This window comes from Diabrotica virgifera, chromosome 3, assembly GCF_917563875.1.
Source record: "Diabrotica virgifera virgifera chromosome 3, PGI_DIABVI_V3a".
Classification (NCBI taxonomy): Eukaryota; Metazoa; Arthropoda; class Insecta; order Coleoptera; family Chrysomelidae; genus Diabrotica; species Diabrotica virgifera.
Genome location: NC_065445.1, coordinates 151,472,195 through 151,495,156, shown reverse-complemented (window position 1 = coordinate 151,495,156; position 22,962 = coordinate 151,472,195). Strand labels below are relative to the sequence as shown.

At 34.0% G+C, this 22,962-nt stretch overlaps 1 protein-coding gene across 3 annotated transcripts; it reads right to left on the bottom strand.

The window, feature by feature from the left end:
- Positions 1 to 375: 375 nt before the first annotated feature.
- On the bottom strand, positions 376 to 22,302 carry LOC126882123 (protein-S-isoprenylcysteine O-methyltransferase). Of its 3 annotated transcripts, none has more exons than XM_050646966.1 (5): positions 21,843 to 22,302; positions 15,550 to 15,811; positions 8,076 to 8,200; positions 3,439 to 3,546; positions 376 to 1,997 (listed from the first exon to the last, which is right to left on the bottom strand). In XM_050646966.1, the coding sequence occupies exons 1-5, from the start codon at positions 22,032 to 22,034 to the stop codon at positions 1,821 to 1,823; spliced, it is 864 nt and encodes a 287-aa protein (XP_050502923.1). In that variant the 5' UTR covers positions 22,035 to 22,302; the 3' UTR covers positions 376 to 1,820. The 3 variants fall into 3 exon arrangements, with proteins under 3 accessions (XP_050502923.1, XP_050502924.1, XP_050502925.1); XM_050646967.1 differs by having other exon boundaries at positions 8,076 to 8,194; XM_050646968.1 differs by having other exon boundaries at positions 8,076 to 8,185.
- Positions 22,303 to 22,962: the final 660 nt, after the last annotated feature.

The window sequence follows — 22,962 nt, the reverse complement described above, 5'->3', positions numbered from 1 at the left end:
AGTTATACTGTTATTAGTTGTCGTTACGTTTATAATACGGGGGCCCACAAAAATTGTCGCAGGGGGCCCCCAAATCTTCAGCTACGCCACTGCTTCCTTCTCGAACTTTATAAAAGTATCCATCCTTAATCGGGTGTTTCCTATTAAATCGATATCGTCTGTGAATGCCAATAGTAAGTTTGGTCCTTCTCGATGAAATACTGTAGTCGGTTTGTCGATTCTTGCACTTCTGATTATGTGTTCCAGAGCTAAGTTGAAGAGTTGTGGTGAGCCTTGGTTGTGTTTTCCAAATAATAAGATTGTACCTACTGTTACAATGACTAGAGTGTGTAATATTCAAATAATAGGGAATTTATTAAGAAATAAAACGACTGGTAAAATTGAAGAAGTACATTTTAAAAATAACAATGTAGACTAGTTTCACAAAATAATTAAAAAATTAAGTTAACATAGACGTACAAAAATATATTATTTTAGAACACAAAATTACTGGTTTCAAATTAATTTCTAAAAATACAGACGTATTGAATCTAATAGACAATGAAGATAAAACACTATCAGTTTGACAGATTGTAAAGTGCGTCACCTTCTACAAGAAATCAAAGCGGGAGTTCCTAATCAAAAAACTTACGAGGTCTTGATGGGTACATATTCAGTTGAAGCTAGGACAAATAATCCCGGACAAAAAATCGCCACATATTACCCCTGAACAGAAAATCTCCAGACAAAAAATCCCCACAAATAATCCCCGGACAGATAATCCCCACAAATTTTTTTGGACAAAATATCCCCACAACAAATACCGGATAAAAAATCCCCAAGAAATATTTGCTGCCGAATAGTTCTCTTAACACGTTGGCGGATATAACGTCTATAGACGTCTAATTTCAATTGGTGTAATGTGACACGACGTCTTATAGACGACATTTTTAGAATACCGAGTTGTGACAAAAAATCGGTGTCATTACATCTACAGATGCATATTAAATGTGCCACGATGGCCAAGGTCATCGTTCACATGTTTACAAAAATGTTAAAAGTCATTGTTTTCATAAACTATAAGTGCTAAAAGAAATACAGCAATTTCCCTATTCTACTTTGCAAAATACATATTATATAGTGTCACAACACTTTTTTTAACCATGAAAAACTGAAGAAAAACGGGCGATTTTTTCACAAAAATTTTTCAAGTTTCCGTAAAATCTTTTTTTTTGCGGAATTTTTCCTTAACTTTTAAATTGTCACGTAAGAAACCTTCCTTTTTTAAATGCCGTGTGATTTTTTCGTTTCAGAGATCCCAATCCTGAGATTAACTGTCCGCCATCGGAACTACTTTTTTTCGAGGCCTTGACTTTGGCGCCCACTACAATATTAGTGTACGTGTATAAATGAAAAAAGATATAATTTTTGTAGTCGCTAGGAGTTAGATATTAATATGTAAAAAGTTTTATGTTCATTTTTAATAAAGGTTCTGAGAAAAAAATCTTGAAAAAAATGCTTATTTTTGGTGTAAAGTGTACTAGTACCTTAAACAGTTAAATAGTTTTTTGATACAGAGTGTCAAAAATAAATAAAAAGAAGAGGAAAAAGTTCATGAGACAAGAAATTTACTCAGGGAAAAAATTACGTAGAGTGAAAAATATTGGGGTTGTTGGCATAAAATCTACCTTTATGGCACTTTGATAAGAGTCTGAATGAAAATGATTGAAATATACCCATATGTTGACACTAAAGAACATTCATTTTTTTTATATAATCTTGTAAGAGTAGATATACTCCCCTTAACAAGAAAAGCCCACGTCGATGTAGAAAATAGTCGGCTATATCCTGTATCCGTAGATGAAGGGGATTCCCGTCCAGACTTTCTCTTGATAATCACAGTAGTTTTGGCCAAAGAAGTTTAGCAGAGTGATTTCTTCTATTTCTATCCTAGTCTTGAAGAACAGCCAACTGGCCAAAGCATATGCGGGTACACATAGAGGGTTTAATAATAAAATCTGAAAAGAATAAATCAAATAAATTTTAAAATTTACCAACACATAATATTACAAATAAGGCGTTTAGAAGCCAAGGGATACAAGTGCATTTTTGGTAGATTTGAGAAAATCAAGTTTAAAGTTTAACACCTTTCCTAAATTCTACCGCTTATTTTTCAAGATAGTGATTGGCTGGTCTTGTTAACTTCAAAAACTTTTATCTAATAGTACAATTATATCAGATTTTAAAAAACTTAGCATTTTATAAGATATAGTTTAGAAAAAGAAACCGCATTTGTCTTCCAATTAAATACTTGTGCTGTACTTGTATCTTTACTCTTTAGTCCAAATTCAATTTGTCACTAAAAGACTTGTTACTAAAAGACGTAATATGTGTAACATGTTCTGGTAGGCTTTGTATGAATTTCAAAAGACAAGAGACGATTTATTGACATCCCCGGAATGCTTGTCCTTCGTGTCATAAAAACATGTGCCTAACCCCAGTTTTATATTATGAATGCAGAAATTATACGTTCATAATTGACGCAAGTAATATGCTTTAGACTTATGAAGAGCAGGTGTTGGCAACATCTTTAGTAAGTCGAAACAAATTGCAACATGTGATTCATTTTCGAGGTCCCTAAAACTGTATTAAGCTGTATCAATATTTTGTAATTTATCACAAACACGCATGTGTCGGTTAAGGTTCTATGAAACCTCAAATTAAATTTTTCAGTGAGATAGGAATATTCATGTTCATTTTTATTCGTTGTAAGTCGACTTTGACCAAGTACACTTGGATAGTGTCAACTCGCTTTAACTAAAATGTAATGCAATGATTCACGATATTCTTAAAATCCTATATGTATGACGCCAACATTAATTACGCACTGAAAGAAGGGTTTCGTATGAAATTTAATACATTGCACCACTAATCCAAGAAGTATTAATGAGTTGGCTGCCAAACGATTTAACTAACATTTGCTTGGAGGCCAAGGGATATAAGCGTACTCATATCCAATGGTTGCCAAACGATACACAAACTATTAACAGGAGTTAAGTGAAATATCCATAGATGTCACTATTGGTTTCAAATTCACTTGTACCCTTTGGCGACAACATTAAAATGGGTATTGACTATCTATTACTGTACTTATCTCCAACTTGGCCAAAATTGCACTTATACCCCTTGGCTTTTCGACGCCTCAAATATGTTCGGATTAGCGGGACTCTACTGTATATCGTAATATGGTATATAATGACTTAAACATAATATGTTTGTCTGTAAGTAGGTCGCTCGACAAGGTGTTGCTTTGATATGTACAAACAAGGTTAGTAATTTGTTTGTGTATACGACCTTTCAGTAGGATTAGACGTTAATACAAAGTTCGATATGTTTGGTGATCTGAACAAGACCAAATGTATCATTTTAGAATAAAGCCAAAAATAATGTAAAACAAACCTGAGTGCCTATAGACCAATAAAACCATCCTACATAACTAGGATGTCGGAACCAGCCATACACTCCATACGTGACCAGAGTATGATTACTAAATTTTTCACATTGGACCTAAAAAACGAATAAATGTAAAATATAAAACAATAATACGCTGGCGAACAAAAAATTATATTCAAATTTTGATCTCGTTTATTATTCTATTCCAGTTTATACATCCATCTCCTTAACAACCAAAGTGATAACAAACAAACGGAATGAAATTATACCATTAGCAAAAGAACAACAAGGTTTTAGGTCGGGAAGATCATGCACTGACGCTATATTTATAATGAGGTAAGTTCAAGAGAAATCGTTAGAATACAACAAACCGGCATATTTATGTTAAGTGGAAAGTGGACCTTAAGAAAGCATCTGACAGGTTCAAATTAAAGGACATCATCCATTTGTTATACTAAAGAGATGTACCTACCTCTAGGAATAATTAAAACGAACGAAAACATCTACCAGAACAACACAATAAAAGTAAAAGTAGAAGATGAACTAACTGGCCCAATTGAAGCCGGCAATGGGATAAGACAGGGGAATTCCTTGAGTCCTTTATTGTTCAACCTGATCATGGACGATATTATAAAAAAAGTAAGAACTAAAAAATAATACCAAATGAGAGAAAAACAACTTAAAAAAAATCTGCTATGCAGATTATTAAAAAAAGACAAAATGCGTGGTTATAACAGCAGATCCAATAAGATGTAAATTGGAGCTGGAAGGTCAGATAATAGAACAAGTGATAGAGTTTAAATACCTAGGCATCACACTATCTAGCTACGGGAGGCTCGAAACAGGAAAAGTGGAAGATCAAATGAACAGAGTCGCAGGTTGCCTGAATGACACAATATGGAGAAATAAAAATATCGAAAAAGAAATGAAAGGCAGAATTTACAAAACAGTCATCAGACCAATAATGACATACGCGGCAGAAACACGACCCGACACAGAGAGGACAAAAATATTGCTCGAAACAGCGGAGATGAAAACCCTTCGAAAAATCGATGGTAGACTCTATGGGACAGAACTAGAAGTACAGATATACGACGGAGATGCAAGGTGGACAACATTAATAACTGGGTAAGAAACAGAAGAATAGAATGGAATGACCACATAAGCCGAATGACAATAAATAAGGACAGCGAGAGACGGTTCCCCAGTAGGAAGACGATCAGTGGGAAGATCACGAAAAAGATGGAACAACAACTTACTAGAGGCACATTGAAAAAACAGACAGTCATGTCTATGCAAAAAAAAAGAAGAAGAAGAAGAAGTTTATACATAGGCCAGTAGTCGCAGTATTGAATCAAAAAGGAACATTTTGATTTCTACGATAAATTTGAAAAGAGATCAAAGTAACAAAAAAAAGTAACTTTAAAATGTAAACATTTTATTTTCACGTAAGTAAATAACATACTGTTTCCCACCTTTAGACGTATCGGAGGAGTTTGGCAACGTATTGTAACTTTCGAGATTTGATAATGGTCAGTAACTCTTGGTTCTTCTTCCTTCTTCTGGGGACCTCGTCATTTGTGACTCGGTTAGTCCACGGGATGTTAAATATTCTCCGATATAGCCATAGCCACACCCCAAATGCTTTCAATTTTCTGCATGTATCTTCGTTTAAGAGAAAAATAGAGAAATATATCTAAGCTTTATAGACATGGAAACAGCATTCGACTAAATCAAAAGAAAAGATATATGGGAAATCCTAAAGAAGAAACAAGTAAGTGAAGAACTGATAGAAGCAACAAAAAGTATATACATGAAAACAACAAATACAATAAGAATGTTAAATATACAGTCAGAACCATTTGAAACAACTCAAGGAGTTTGACAAGGGGGAAGTCTCAGCCCAGTGCTATTCATAAATGTAATAGATGAGATAGTGAAAGAATGTAAGACAATTTTCAAAAAATACTGCATCGGTTGGAACAGAATGCAAATGATAAACGCTGAGATGTGTATATTTGCAGACGACATAGTATTAATCGCGAAAACAGCAAAAAAACTGAAATACAACTTAATGAAACCAAGAAGCAAACAAACACAACTTAAACGTAAACAAAGAGAAGACTCAGATAATGAAAATATCAAGGAAACAAGGGACGGAAGATCAAATAGAAGTAATGATAGATCAACAAAAATATTACACACAAATTCATACAAATACTTAGGAACAGTAATCAACAACAAAGGAGACATCGAGGACGATCTTAACAACAGAATGGAAAACACAGGAAAACTATTCCAAGCACTAAATAGAGGATTCCTTAATAATAAAGAAATATCAACAAAGACCAAGATGACAATATACAAAACAATATATAGACCTACGGTGACATATGGAGCAGAAAATTGGATATTAAACAAAAGACAGCAGAGCAGAATTCAGGCAGCAGAGATGAAATACCTCAGAAGAACGATCGGAGTAAAACGAACTGATAGAATCGGAAATGAAGAAATACGAGAAAGACTTAAAATCAAACCGATACTCGACTCAATCAAGGAGAAAAAATTGGCATGGTTCGGACATCTAACCCGCATGGATAATAGTCGACAAGTGAAAACAGTGTGGGAAGCAAAACCAATAGGGAAGAACAGAAGAGGACTACCCATTAAAGAATGGACTAGTGACATCTCGCAGATACTACAGAGTAAGAGCCCGCGCAGACTGCAGACTTTTTAATCGGCCGATAGTTTGGTCGGCTTCTTAATCAGTACAGAGAGGTATGCAGATGCGCACATTACACCGATTCACCGATGCATACCTCTCTGTACTGATTAAGAAGCCGACTAAACTATCGGCCGACTAAAAAGTCTGCAGTCTGCGCGGGCTCTAAGGGTAAGACTTGGCAGGAAGCAATACAGATGGCATCCAATAGGAAGGAATGGAGAGAGTTCATAAAGGCTAGGATACCTCAGAAGATTGTAAATTATTGTAATTTAATAAATTGTAATATAAATGGTCCAACACCGAAAGGTACAAATGGGTCTACTGATTAAGTAAGTAAAAGTAAGTACAATATCAAATATTATTCAATATTTAACTGGGTTAAGAATGTGTATTATGTATTGTTTAATATCGAGTAGTTGTACAATTATTTTGTAAATAAGAAGTGTCTTAATTCTTGACACGAGTGCGGAATTTGCAATTCGTGTGTGATTGCAAGACTGCACTTTTACTTTCGATTCTCCTTCTTCTTCAGATGCAAATTCACTACTGGATGTTAGTGATCACATTTTCCATTAACTCTCTATTTCTTGCAATGTGTATCCAGGGCCTTAAGTACGATTTTGGGGGCCCCGGGACAAACCTCCCTACCGGGAGGTCTGAAGGGTTTGGGCCTCCAGTGGAAGGAGGGGTCCGGAAAATGTTTGATATTTAACCCCTTGAAAACGCATTTTAATGCATTCCATGACTGAACTTTCTTGTACCTATATATTGCTATTTTAGTTGACCAAAGCAAAAAAATTTGAAATCACCTTAGCTAAATAATTTTGGAAGTACCATCAATATAACGGAAAAGACTTTATAGGGACAAACAAGTCAAATACAAGCAATGAAAGAAGAAAATAAACGGTTTTATTACGCCGAAATAACTAATTGCCTAAGTAATAATTTAAATTTTTATGTTAAGGTCTCGGAGGCTCCAGCTTAGCTCAAGCCTCAGGGGCCCCTGTTCTGTTCCAATTGCATTTTAGTCGAAAAGATCAATTTCCCTAGTAAGAAATTAAAACTTTAGGTTGAGGTCAGGGTGGCCATGTAAGGTCTTTTAAAATTGTGTCATTTGAAAATGTTTCGTTGGGATCGGCTTTTAAAATACATATTTTTTATTTATCATTAAAATCTATGCACGGCTAAGCAAACGAAAGCCCCTGCGTGGCCCCCTCTGCCCGGGGCGCTGCCCCGGTTGCCCCAATGGTAGTTACGGCCCTGTGTGTATCAGAGATTGAATGTCGTTAATCCCAGTAATTACTTTCGATTAAAGAACAGGTGTTTTCTCCACCTTGCTCTATGGTGTTGAAGCCTGGACAATGACAGAAGCCACACAAAAAAATACATGCATTCGAACTCTGGTGCTACCGTAAAATGCTCAGAATATCCTACATGAGCCTTACGACAAATGCGAGTGTTGCAGAGGATGAACAAGGAAAGAGAGCTTATGCTTATAATAAAAGAACGGAAAACACAATATTTTGGTCACATAGTAAGAAATCAAAAGTATGAACTGCTCCAACTTATAATCGAAGGCAAAATCAATAGCAAAAGGGGACCAGGAAAAAGATGCAACTCTTGGCTTAAAACCTACGACAATGGACGAATATGACTTCCATGGAACTATTCAGGGCGGCTGCAAATAGGATTAAATGGGCAAATGTACTGGCCAACGTCCTTAAGGATACGGCACCGTAAGAAGAAGAAGAAGAAGAAGAAGAAGAAGAAGAAAGAACAGATTTAAGCAATTAGAATAAACTGGAGCTTCGTGCAGTAAATATGTGTTTCATTCTCATCTTGATACTTTCCTATATAACCTCAAATTATAAAAAACTACCAACCAGAAAATTGTAATCAAGCCAATAATCTTACTTACCAAATGATTAAAATTTGATCCAGCAGTCAACATTGCAGTCTTTCTCAATAGCTCTCCAAGAACACATATACCCAATCCAATATTGGATACCCAATAAAATTGCTTCATGCCTGAAATTGCTATAACTTGATGAACAGCTTTTGCAGTATGTTAATAAGTACCTATAGTCCGTCCCACCTTGACTTTACAGTGTAGGGAACATAGGCAATGCAGTCCTTATGAGAGTTTTTAGTGCGGTGATGCCAATATATATTGGCCAATGATGCAGGTTTGATATACTATTGGGACCGTGCAAGTTCGGCAAAGCGACACCTATTTCTACGCTCTGCAAACTTTATTCGCACTTTTAATTATATTGGCCAATTATATTAGTCCTGGTTACTGGATAATTGTCAAGGCCATAGTCCAAAAAAATGATAAGAAGAAAAAATAAGATTCAGGTTATGTTATTAAAACGTAAAAAATTGTATGTAGTAAATAAAATTAGTTATTAAAATGCAGTACTGCAAGCAAAATGCAATTAATTAAATTTACCTTTATATAATAATTGCATATCATATCAATATTGTGGAGCAACATATAATTTTTCTTCTTCAATGACAGTAGATATGAAATGTATGTCAATTTGACAATTTCAATTGACAATATGAATTATTTAAGAAAGTTGCAATATTTCTCCGCTATTCGCGCACGATCGTTTCTCAATTCCCTTCCAAGTACTTGCACACCGCGAATAGTTATTACGCATATGAATCCTAAAATTGTAGATTGCCTTTCTAAAACAGTTTTAATTTAATCTCTCTAATGCTCGATTACAAATTATTTTTGATAAAATCGGCATCACCGCGCTAAAAACTCTCATAAGGACTGCATTGCCTATGTTCCCTATACTGTAAAGGCAGGACGGACTATAGATAAGTTTATACTGAGTTATGTAGATGGAATGAGAGCTGCATGACTTAAATCTGGGATAACAATTAAATAAATGAATGTGTTTTTATTTTGTGGCTTTAGCACTTAGCCATTTAGCCAGATACATGTTAACAATTAATACTAATACATATTAATCTACTAAGGTCCAGTTTCACCAACAACAAATAAATCAATGAATAGTTATTCGTCGAATAAAATTTATTAGACGTTTATATTTTTATTTTGTTTCAATATAATTTTAATAATTTAAAGTTAAACTACCGAATTTACTTTCTTATAGATATTTACAGCAAGATTAACTTGCCAATTTATTCGAAGAGTAAGTAGTTATTTGATAAATAAATAAAATAAGTCTTATTTTACGTTAGGAATGGAGAAATGTCAGTTTATTGGTCGAATAACTTTATTCATAGAATAAACTACTATTTGTCGTTGGTGAAACCGGCCATTAAACTAATACAGATTACTAATGGGTTGTTCATATCAAATAGGACGAAAGTAGGTCACAACTACTTTTTATTATTATAAAAATTGTTTTTACTTTCAATTTTTTTTTGTATTGGTAAGTCTGCCCTGTTTTAAAAGCGTTATAATCCATACATTTTTAAGTTTCATTTTTGCGTTTTTATCTTGTCCACAGAACGTGAGTTATCACGTCCGTGGACAGTCACCTCTGTAGTGGGAGCACGCAAAACAGAATTATATTTTGCTGACGTCACAAAACGAATTTCACAATGCGAGAATTGACGGTTGCTAGGAAACGTGACGTCACTAAAATATAATTATATTTTGCGTGCTCCCACTACTGTAGTGAATAGTATTGAAAGTCTGTTTTTAAACAACATATTAGAAATAACAAAACAAATTGTAGTTAAACGATTTGATTTTATGTTCTATTGTCTGCTGTCCTAGATATAAAATTAATTTAGTTGGATCAGCTATTAATTTATATAGGTTTAAAGCTTGTCACAAAATATTTCTCATGTCCGTGGACCTACATAATACATTTAAAAATTCGAGCATATATTAAATTGCCACAAATGTTTACCAGATGGCGAGGCAAGCGTAAAACCAAACAAACTGTTAAACGCATCAGTGTGAAGTTATTTCAACAGACATTTTGCGTATAAAGAGTGATTTGTTTGGTGAAATCTGTTTCGTCAAGACCCTTTGTCACATCTGTGGACCCTTTAAAAAAGTAAGTGTAATTTTAGATGTAGATTTGAGGGCCACACTCATTATTGTTTTCCACGGACGTGGCAGAATATCCACGGGCGTAATGTATTTTACAAGTAACATTATATTATAGACAAAGCTGATTATAGTACACAGTCAAAACATTGCCTAACCTCAAAAATGAAATGTGTAGATTGTACTAACGTGTTTTTCGTCACGCTCGTGGACGTCACAACCTTTGTATGACATAAACATGCAGTACTAATATACAGGGTGTTCCATTTAAAAAAATGAGAAAATTTTGTATTAGAAAATAGATGTATATCTTACGGCTAGATGTCACAGATATTAAATTATTTAAAAATAACACTATACTAAAAAAACTTTGATGAGTCATTTGAATGTTTATTACCTTGGAAACCTAATCCACGGCTTTTTAAATATTAGCATTTTTCTAAATAAAAGTGTAAATATTTCGAAAATTATTAACTTTATACCTACAAAACCTAATACAAATTCTTCATACTTTTAAAAAATCTATTCAAAATGATTTAACATATACAGGGTGAGTGGGGAGAAACGCGCCAAACTTTAAGGCTGTATAATATAAGTGATAATAATTAAAAATAACTGATATGTTGTTATTCGATTTTCATTTGTTTCCGAGATATGGGGTGTTAAAATTTTTCTAACAAACTGACGATTTATCTATTGCTCTAAAACCGGTTGAGGTGTGCAAATGAAATTTGGTGGGTTTTAAGACATAGTTATTGCGCATATTTTGACACACAATTAAGAATTTTATATTCACAATTTTCGCGCGTACGGATAAGGGTCTGAAATTTTTTAAAGAAAAAAAAAATAGTACGCCACTGAGATATTTCAAATTAAAAATTATTTTTAAATTCCCTGTTCAATTTCTAACAAACATCTATCTTCATGTTTGTTCATACGACGCTTCGTTTTCATGCAAAAAATAAAATATCTTAACGCTTACAAAGTATTCGAAATAAGTTTCTACACGTTCATATAGAAACTTCGTCGAAAACTTTCTAAGCGTTAAGATGTTTTATTTTTTGCATGAAAAGTAAACGTCGTATGAAAAAAAGGGAAGATAGATTTTTTGTTACAAATTGAACGAGGAATTCAAGAAGATTTTTAATTTGAAATATTTCAGTGGCGTACCATTTTTATCTTTAAAAAATTTCAGACTATTACCCGTACGCGCGTCAATGGTGAATATAAAATTCTTAATTGTGTGTAGAAACATGCGCAATAACTATGTCATAAAAACCCACCACATTTCATTTGCACACCTCAACCGGTTTTAGAGCAATAAATAAATCGTCAGTTTGTAATAAAAATTTTAACACCCCGTATCTCGGAAACAAATGAAAATCGAATAACAACATATCAGTTATTTTTAATTATTATCACTTTAGTCCTGTCGCCAGGGGGGGTACAACGGCCTCCTGTATTCAGATGGACTTACCCAAGTTTTTACTATGTATTTTGGTCCGTAGAACACGAATTTTTTGGGTAACAGTTGATCCGGATCTCGATAAGATTGTTATAAACAAAGAAGTTGAGGAATTACATAACAGCGATTTCTCGCAAAACAAAACATGTTTTTGCATTTTTTGGGCCATTCTAACCAAAAAATGTTTCTACAAGTTTTTTCGTAGGATGCACAGTTTTCGAGATAAACGCGGTTGAACTTTCAAAAAATCGAAAAATTGCAATTTTTGAACCCGAATAACTTTTAATTAAAAAATAAAATAGCAATTCTGCTTACCGCATTTGAAAGTTCAAGTCAAATTCTATCGGTTTCGAATATATACATTGCTAAAAATTTATGTGTTTATTGCTAAAAAAGCTATAAACACATAGTGTTTCCCGTGCCTAATACATGCGTTTACATGCATGCTACGTAGAAATAGCCTCGCTTGCACTTGTACCTACTCTACCTACTCGTTCGATTTTAAATGAGAAATCATTGAAAACATCACTCCAGCACTATTGTGCGTCCCACCTTGACTTTACAGTACAGCTTCTTATGACCAACAGTGATGCCAAATTTTATCAGAAACAGGTTTTAAGCAAACATACTTTTTTCTATAGGATAACTATTAAAAACTTAGGAATTAATATTATTGACATTTTGTGGCTGTCAGGGGTTGTAAAACATTTTTTTTTTCGAAAAATACCTTTATGTGAACAAAATAAAAATAATTTTGTATAAAACATTTATATTTTTATATAATAATGTATTTAAGCGCAAAAATATGTTAAAGATTAATAAATACGTAGGTACCTACAGAAATAATTAAAATACATTTAAACTATATATTTTAGCTTCTTTCTATAATCCCGTCTTTCTCACTTTCCTGCCACTGTCGTAGGGTGTAAACGCATTAAAATGATGACATTAATTTCATCTTGGAAATCAGTCATTAAGAATAACAATAAACTGCAATTAGGATCCAAATTTTCCAAATAAGCAATGAGTTACTGAATACAATGTTATCAGTAATAATTTTAAGCTTATTTAATATTCTTTGTTATAATTTAATTTAGGTGAACTGATCATCAACAATTATTATACTTTATTTATTCTCAACTATTCGCGGTGTGCAAGTACTTGGAAGGGAAACGAGAAACGACCGTGCGCGAGTCGCGGAGAAATATTGCAACTATCTTAAATAATTCATATTGTCAATTGAAATTGTCAAATTGACGTATATTTCATACCTTCTGTCATTGAAGCAGAAAAATTATATATTGCTCCACAATACTGATATGATATGCAATTATTATATAAAGGTAAATTTAATTAATTGTATTTTGAGTGCAGTACTGCATTTTAATAACTAATTTTATTTACTACATACAATTGTTCACGTTTTCATAACATAACCTGAATCTTATTTTTTCTTCTTACTATTTTTTTGGACTATGGGCTTGACAATTATCCAGTAACCAGGACTAATATAATTGGCCAATATAATTAAAAGTGCGAATAAAAGTACAGAGCGTAGAAATAGGGGTCGCTTTGCCGAACTTGCACGGTCCCAATAGGACCTGGTAGGACAATATAAAACTTTACTTAAACTTGACTGACAATCTATTTTATATTTTTCTTGACATTACTTCAGAACTGTCTATACTGTCAATACATAAATTAACAACCATAGAACAACATCCACTTTGAATGTTGAATATTCTAACATTCTTAACAAAAAAAAGTTATTACGCATATCGATTATAAAATTGGAGATTACTTTTCGAAAATGACTATTACTCACAAAAACAATGAAAAATATTGTTTTACTTGACTGTAACGGGTTAGTTTTAATTTAACATTTTTAGGGACCTACATTTTTAGGACCTTGGTAATGTCCGATTGAAAATTCTTTTGAAGAAAATCGGCATCGCCGCGCTAAAAACTCCCATAAGGATTGTATTGCCGTATGTTCGTGTACTGTAAAGTCAAGGTGGGACAGACAATAGGTGTTTATACTTTTGTTTAACAATAAAATAATAAATTTTTAGCAATAACTAAAACCGATATACTTTGACTTGAACTTTCAAATGCGGTAAGCAGAATTGCTATTTTATTTTTTAATCAAGTTATTCGGATACAAAAATTGCAATTTTTCGATTTTTTGAAAGTTCCACCGCGTTTATCTCGAAAACTATGCATCCTACGAAAAAATTTGTAGGAACACTTTTTGGTTAGAATGGCCCAAAAAATACAAAAACATGTTTTGTTTTGCGAGAAATCGCTGTTATGTAATTCCTCAACTTCTTTGTTTATAACAATCTTATCGACATCCGGATCAACTGTTACCCAAAAAATTCGTGTTCTACGGGTCAAAATACATAAAAAAAACTTGGGTAAGTCCATCTGAATACAGGAGGCCGTTGTACCCCCCCTGGCGACAGGACTACTTATACAGTCCTAAAGTTTGGCGCGTTCCTCCCCACTTACCCTGTAGAGTGTTTCATTTAAAAAAACACAACTTTGGTTCATACTGTCGCTCCGAATGACCCTGTACGTATAATCTAAAATAATATTTAATTATTGATGACTTTGATACACATTAGTTTTGTTATAAATTTTTTTTTCTATATCCCATAGTTTAGCCGGAATAAAAGAAAACCAGAGGTTTGGCGCACCCTTTATAGTTACCATCATCATCAATGGTGCCACAGCCCTATGAAAGAGCCTCGACCTTCCCAAGTCTATTACGCCAGTCAGTCCTATCCATTGCCAACCGTTGCCAGTTTGCTGCGCCTATTTTTCTCCTATCCTCATCTACACCATCCTTCCATAAGATTTTTGGCCTACCCCTATTTCTACTTCCCACAGGTTGTGACATAGGGATTCTTCTAGGAGGGTTGTTCTGCTGTGATCTTGCTAGATGTCCTGCCCATCTTAGTCTTCCTATTCTTATAAGAGATACTATGTCTTTACCACCAAATTTTTGTTTATATCTGTGGTATACCTCGTAGTTGTACCTCCTCCAAACACCATTTTCACAGATACTACCGAATATTCCTCTCAGGATCCTTCGTTCAAATATAAGCAGAAGTTGCCTTGGAGATGGTCCATACCTCTGATCCATATGTCAACACTGGTTGTATAAGGGTTTTGTATATGGTTATTTTTGTTTTTTGGCTTAAGTTTCTGCTTCTCATATGTCTACTCAGTCCAAAATAGTATTTGTTTGCTAGGATTATCCTTCGCTTGATTTCTTCCGTCATGACGTTCTCCTTGGTGATCAGGGAGCCTAAGTATGCGAAAAATTTAAATGCATAATGAAAGATTACATTATTACCGAGGACCGAAAGTCCCTTAGAATAAACAAAAAGTTTCTTTTGAATGATATATTTGAAATTAAAAATCACACTCAATTTTCTCTTCTTTTTTACCCTTGGAACTTATTAAATAATACATTATAGAAATTCACAGGGACTTTCGGCCCACGGTATTAATATAATCTTTCATTCTGCGTTTAAATTTTTCAGGATTAATTTTCTCTACTTATTAGTTTTCTCAGGATTCGAAAAAAATTAATGAATTTGAATAGCATTAGTCAAAAATTTTGCGCCTATCCCCTTAAATGAAATGATACAATAATGCAAAAAAAAATTGTGGAAATTCATACTTTTAGCCCCATGTAAACCCGGCTGGTACACAGCATGTTTTTACTACAGACCATCTGTACCAATGTGACCTACAATATTATTATTGTGTTTAAATGTGGCCACAGTATGTTTAGTCTGAGACTAAAACCGAGCTTTGGGGCTTAAAAGATCAATTTGTAATTATAAAGAAACAGTTTACAACCAAAATACCAACCTGGAAAGAAGTAGTACTCAACGAAGAATTCTACCCAGGAAGAAACTGCAGCAGCTATATACTGTGGGCTGTGATTTAAGACAAAGGAGTCAGTAGATACAAATTTAGGTTGGACTAGCCCTATAGCTATAAATTCACTAAAATGGAAGAATGACATCACACAAATGTAACTCCCAAATATTTGTATATGGGATGGAACAACTAATTTAACAAATATCCCTAAGGCAAATACATAGCCTAAGAATGCAGCTCTAACAGCAATCTAAAAACAAAACATAATTATAAATAAATATTTCGTTGTAAAACGAAAACAAGAGCCGTCTTATTTTTGGTTAGTTCAGAGAGCACCAAAAGCACTCAGAGCCTCGATTTTTGACCCTTTGCTTCGTTATCAAACATATTCGCTTTGTATACTAAAGAGATACGAAGCGAATACGTTCGATAACGAAGCGAAGGGTCAAAAATCGAGGCCCTGACCGGTTTCAATTCTTGCTAGAATTTCCTCAGAGAGCGCATATTTGATTATCTCTGAACAACCAAACTTCGGGCGGCCAGCATCGATTCACAACGAAATAACCTAATGGTGTTGGTGTCGTAGTGACATCTGCTAAAGATAAGTGTAAGTTTTACTTTTAATAAAATTAAAAATAATATCAAAAAACTATTGGGATCAATCTACTAGTAACACCTTCGTGGTTTCTAAAATTTGCAAACCAACAAATTGCCGGAACAAAGAAGGCTGAGGGAGATCTAAATAGTTGCATCTCACTTCACGCCTGTCCAGTAAAATTCCAGCGAAGATTAGTCCCCCCATACTCAGAATAGGAGTAAAACTAATATAAATAAATACATATTTCGTTCTAAAACGAAAACAAAAGTCGTCTTGTATGTGTTTGCTTGATATTAGAGTTTATATATGCTGATTCTTCTATACTATTAATAAATGTTTCATAACTGTCGTTAGATGTAGTCAGTGATTTTTCAATATTATTACGATAAATTTCCCAAATCTTGAGTCTTGAGTTGGTATTGGAATTTTGTTTTTTAGGTACATCAGTATTTAGTGTTAATATTGTCAGAAAATGATCGCTAAAGCCAATGTCATTAAAAACTTGCCAGTTAGAGGTAGATATAAGACTATCTGATATTATTGCTACATCAACTGCACTACGGTTCTGATATGGGGGTGTCAACCTAGTTGGGGTTCCATCATTTAAAATGATTAAGTTATTTTCATTCACAAAGTCTATTATAACGTTGCCATTATGATTGTTTATGTCACTTCCCCATAGTTGATGATGAGCATTGAGGTCTCCCATTATAATAATGGGGCCATTTAAATTGTTAATTATATTCGTTAATATGTTTTGATTCATTTTATTTGTGGGGTGAGAGTATACATAAATACGAAAATACAGTACAACCTGCCATATCCGGACCTGTCATATCCGGACCTCCCCATATCCGGACGGTTCTGCGCCGTCCGGATCTACCGAAATCTACCGAGAAAGGCAGTCCTGCTGTTGAACAACGCACTAAAAGAAGAACTAAAAGATGGCGAAATAATGTATTATAGAATCTATAAAATGTGTCTATCGACGAAAGTTATTGACGGCGTTGATTACTGGAATGTATGAAGGAGAAAACGTTTCAGAGACTGTAAAAGAAGTAGTGGTCTTGATATCTGGATTTTTTCATATCCGGATCAATGTGGCGACAGACCGATCAGGTTTTACTGTAGCTTTACCGGCAGGTTTTACTGTAGCTTCAAATTGATGTTAAGACTGCCTGTATGATGTTGCTTGGAATCCCACTGTCATTTTTGTAGATTGATTTGTTGACTTATTAATGATTTATTCAAATTATTACTTCCATTCATCATCATCACATAGTGCTAAACCCTGGGTGGGTCCTGGCTGACTGTACAACTTTTTTCCAATTTGTTTAGTCTTCCATCAACCTAGGGACAAATGGAATGTTCATTTTCTGGAGATTTGCTTGGATGGTATCTCTCCATTACATTCTGGGACGTCCGAGTGGTCTTTTGCCTGTAGGAATCTCCTCCCATACCAGTCTTACAAGTCTCTCGTTATGAAGTCTGTGCACGTGGCCTGCCCATCTTAATCGCTGTGAGTTTGTAGAGTGCTGATCCTGGTAGAGTGGTTTTAATTCGATATTGGTTCTGATCCTATACTGGTTTGTGTTAATGTAGTGGTGAGATCTGAAAATTTTTCTAAGTATTTTTCGTTCAAAACATCGGAGCTTTTCTTCGTTTGCTTTGGTCATGGTCCACGTTTTGCATCCATATGTTAGTACAGGTCTGAAGATGGATTTATAGATTTTGTTCTTGGAACTTGTAAGATTTTTTGATTTTATAAGCTTATCCAGTGCGAATAGACAGAGATTTGCCGATTGGATTCTGTCTCTTATTTCTTCAGTAACATCGTTGTCAGCTGTGATTATGGCCCCTAGATACTTAAAACATTGTACTCTTTCGAAATTAAAGGTGTTGACCATCACATTTTGTCCTATCCTGTCTCTGCGTGTTGTTCTATTCATTTCGTCTTCTCTTCATTAACACTAGAAGCACCAGAGCGGTCATTTTGACTGCTTTCTGTTTTTGACCCTCTGTATTATTCCTATTTGTTTTAGAAAGTTGATAACTTAGGACTTTTGCTAGATCTATTTGAGGATTATAATTCCTTCTTTACAGGTAGTTAGTGTAATTACTTTTTGAGATGTGTTAATATATACCTAGAAGCACCAGGGCGGTCATTTTGACTGCTTTCTATTTTTGACCCTCTGTATTACTACTTATTCATAGTTATTGTAGAAACTTAATAATTTAGGACTTTGCTACATTTATTTAAGGATTACATTTACAGGTAAATACTTAGTGTACCTAATTACTTTTTGAATATGTTGATGTTCACCTAGAAAAAATGCGGTCCTTCTTACGGAGGAGAAGTACCAGATCAGAGTGATGATCAACAGAGAAATTTGCACTTGCGTCAGCAATATGGAACCTATTTACAGAGAATTGTATATTTTGATATACATACAACTAACTAAAATATTATATCTATCGACCAACAGCTTCTTCCCACAAAGGCAAGATGTCACTTCACCCAGTAGGTACATGGCATATAAACCCGATAAGTTTGGAATCAAATTCTGGCTTACAGCTAATGCCTAGTCCAAATATTTATGGCACGGATTTCCTTAAGCTACCGAAAGATTTACCAGACAATCAACTTCTCGGGGAACATGTAATTAGACGTCTAATGGGCCCATTTATGAATAAAGGAAGAAATGTCACTACACATAAAAAGAATTACAAAACAAGGCTACCAGCAGTACTGGAACAATAAACCGAGCAAGAAAGGACATTTCTCCATCAAAAAAAAAAACGAACAAATCAAACATTTTCATACACGAAGACTTGAGCTAACCAGGGAAACCAGGTGTACTAGTGAAAAATGAAGAAAAATCTTCTAGCGCTGAGTTCTCTATACTCAAACAATATTGAAATAGGCATAGATAAAAAGAAGAAACATGAAGCCATTACCTACTACAACCACACAAAATACGGAGTAGACGTTGTAAATCAGATGGCCATACAGTGTTCAACCAAATCAGCTTCAAGAAGATGGCCGTTGCAGACTTTTTTAATATCTTAGATACGGTACGAATAAATGCTTGGATTCTATATAAGGAAGTTACTGGTTGTCAAATATCTAGGCAAACTTTCCTACTTCAGTTAGCACAAGAATTGCAACAAGATCATATGACTAAGGGGAGGACAACATCAACGGATAAAATCAGAGATACAACACCTCAATAAATAATAAACGTAGGCAGTGACAAAAGCTACAGTATCTCGGATATGTGAGAAGTATGGAATCCTGCGACTCATAATGCAAGGAGAGGTAGATGGTAGAAGAAGCATCGGAAGAAGATGAACTTCATGGCTGAGGAACCTGAGAGAATGGTTTAAATGCAGCTCAAAACAACTATTTAGAGTTACTGACCCAAAAATTAAAATAGCTATGATGATAGCCAACATCCGTAGCGGAGATAGCACCTGAAGAAGAAGAAGTGGCAAACAGGGAACTGCAACAAAAATAAAACATGTGAAATTTGTCATATACCTATGTAAAAAATTTGTGTGTAGGTCTTGTAAAAGCAAAAGCAAAATTAAAAAATTTTGCTACTACATAAATTGTGCTTAAATAATTAAATAATTTATTTAAATTAACTAAATATGTCTTGTAATAGTTGGTATTAATTCAATATAGGTTTTTTTCAAGTAAAAAAAGGATACGAAAACGACTGGCGATAGAAAATTCTAATAGCCGTCATCCTGACCGCTCCGGTGCTTCTAGCTATGTAAAAATGTTGGTGCTTCTAGTGTTAATCTTGAGCCCTACTTCACTTGTTGCTCCTTCCACCTTGTTGAAAATGTCTTTTATGGATAGGATAGAGTCTTCAACAAGATCAATGTCATCTGTGTATGCTAGTAATAGCTTGGGACCTTGAACGGATAGCAGCTTTGTTTTTATTTCGGCTGACCACATGCCTTTCTCTAATACAAGGTTAAAAAGTAGTGGAGATAACGCATCACCCTCTTTGAGTCCACTGTTATTTCAAAGCTGCCAGACAGTTTATTATTTACAGTACTTTAGATATTTCACCTTCCATACAGACTTTGGTCATCCGAATCAGTATTGAGAACTCTGCCATAGCATTCCATACTTGGCTTCTTTCTACTCCATCATATGCCTGTCGAAAGTCTATGAAGAGATTGTGTATGGGTCTGTTATACTCACATCCCTTTTCTAGAAGCTGTCTTAGAATGAATAGTTGATATATTGTATATATAATATTACTTCCATTATAGCCACTTTACACCATGCAACTAATTGCGCAATTAATTGCACAATTTCTTGCAGCAATAGAAATTGCATCGTGTCATACGCGAATTGCACATAAAAGCTGCAACTTCTTGCAGCAATTTCTTGCTGCAATAAGTTGCAGCTAGATAGAACATGTCCTATTTTTCATGCAATTTTTTCTGCAGTTAGGGTATATTTTTAGTAACTTTTAAGGCTACACTGTTTGTTTTGACATTCTGTCATCCTAAATTTCAAACTAAACAATTTTTGACAAAACTAGAGGAACTTTTTACCAATTTCACGCTTCACAGATAACATTATTCTGGGGGATAACTTTAATTATGCAACATAGGGATTAAAGAAACTATATTCTATTTTTATTTCTTTTGTATTTAACAACTTGTTTCCTTTTGTAAATGAATAATGTATTATAGGTATACTTGCATTAGGTATTAATTGATTTTGTTATACATAATACATATTATACTTTTCTCAAATTATAATCTAACATTTTCAATCTAATATATCTGATAACTCTACTCAAAAAATTACATTTTTAATTTATAAAAACAACAACCCAAAATTTATGGTATGTCAAAGTTTCTGTCCATTTCATGTCAGTTTATGCAATAGGTCTGGATCCTGCGTATGAAAAAAAAGTTGATTAATAGCAAGCTGAAAATTTGTTAATAGCTTAAGGGTGTCTAGTCGGACAAACTTTGATATATGGGAACACTGGAACAGGGGAAGTTTTAATTGTGGAACAGGTTAAAAATTTGGAACGGTCAGACCACGAAAACGGCACATGTATTTTGTCCGACAGAACAGACTTAAACTCTCCGAACAGAGATTAAACTCTCATGCAAAAATCAGACTGCTATTTATCACCAAATGGGCGTTTTAATGAGTGGAACATGTAGAATATGTCAAATGACAGGAATTATGACAGGTGATAAATAGCAGTCTGATTTTTGCATCAGAGTTTAATCTCTGTTTGGAGAGTTTAAGTCTGTTCTGTCGGACAAAATAAATGTGCGGTTTTCGTGGTCTGACCGTTCCAAATTTTTAACCTGTTCCACAATTAAAACTGCCCCTGTTACAGTGTTCCCATATATCAAAGTTTATCCGACTAGACACCCTTAAGCTATTAACAAATTTTCAGCTTGCTATTAATCAACTTTTTTTTCATACGCGGGATCCAGAACTACAATTACTTGCACTGTGTAATCACTTTATTGCAGAAAGCTAGTTGCAACTTATTGCAGAAGTTCTTGCTGCAAGAACTTGTGCAATAAATTTCGCAATTACTTGCATCGTGTAAAGTGGCTAAGAACAAAAAAAATTATAGAACTATTTATTTTAAATTATAGTTTAGATCTACAAAAATATAGAACTTACTTGAAATGGAAAATATCTCCTGAAGAACACTTTTACTAATACAAAATCTATAACGCCGGCGGCAGAAAACATCAAAACATTTATCCAAAAGTGTATAATACTATAATATATTTGTACGAAAGCTACAATTGCTACTAACGCGAATGACAAAAAGAAGCTTTTGAGCCCTATTTGAACTTGGATACAAACCATTTTTGTTCAAATATTTTAAATAAATATGTTCTATTCACAAGTTAGATTCACTTAAAAACTCATTTTCAGGTGTAGCTACATTGATTTTGTGCTATTTTTAATCGGTATTTCATTTATATATGTTTATTTTTGAAAATTGAAAAATGCATCAGGTAAACATCTGAAATAGAAAATTTCTACATTTCTAGTCAAAATATTGACAAATAATGTGTCAAAGGAAAAGTAGTTCAAATGATTCGGATGCCTTCTAACAAGTAATTTTCTAACCACGTCTGACTGGGTGAGACTGGCGTACGGGCACGCCAGGTATTTGTCAACACGACTCTACCTTATCGGGAGTGTCTACGAGAAGTGTACGGTAAATTGAAGCTGTAATTACAAAAAAAAAAGAAATATGTATGTCATTGTACTCACTTTATAACGCTCAAAAAATTACTGGATCCTGGAATGTCCTGGATTTCAATGCATATTTTTTTTATAATTCTCGTATCAAAGTTACGCGTGAAGTTAGTCGCATTGATGACAGTTGGGGAACATCCGCACGAGAGCTTAATTTCCCGACTCTGCACCCCCCACTACTGTTTATTTGTGAACGTATTTAAAGAATGGCGGGAAGTTTGAAAATGGCCATGACTAACCAGCCAGAGCAATAAGCAATCTAACCTTACATTTTCATATATGAAAGTGTTTTGTTATTGTTTTTGTATTAGTGAATTATTTTAATTTTATCAAATTTGCGTTTTATATTAATAAAATGTATCCTTAGAATTTGATAACAATTTAGTGATGATGAAAGAATAATATATTTTTTAAATAACGCTTGAGCCTGTACCATACGAGAACGAAAAAAGTTATGGAAGAATTTGATGATATATAACAAATTTTTATTAAGAGGCTACAGTAGCGAGCAACAGGTAGCAGCAAACGC

Bases quoted from the DNA above. Each gene is read 5' to 3' on its own strand.
- LOC126882123 (XM_050646966.1), bottom strand. From the start codon at position 22,034: ATGGTTTGTATCCAAGTTCAAATAGGGCTCAAAAGCTTCTTTTTGTCA. The intron at 3,547-8,075 runs GTAAGTAAGATT...TTCGTTTTTTAG, and splicing joins GATCAAATTTTAATCATTTG to GTCCAATGTGAAAAATTTAG. The intron at 1,998-3,438 runs GTTTGTTTTACA...TATTCTTTTCAG, and splicing joins ATTGGTCTATAGGCACTCAG to ATTTTATTATTAAACCCTCT.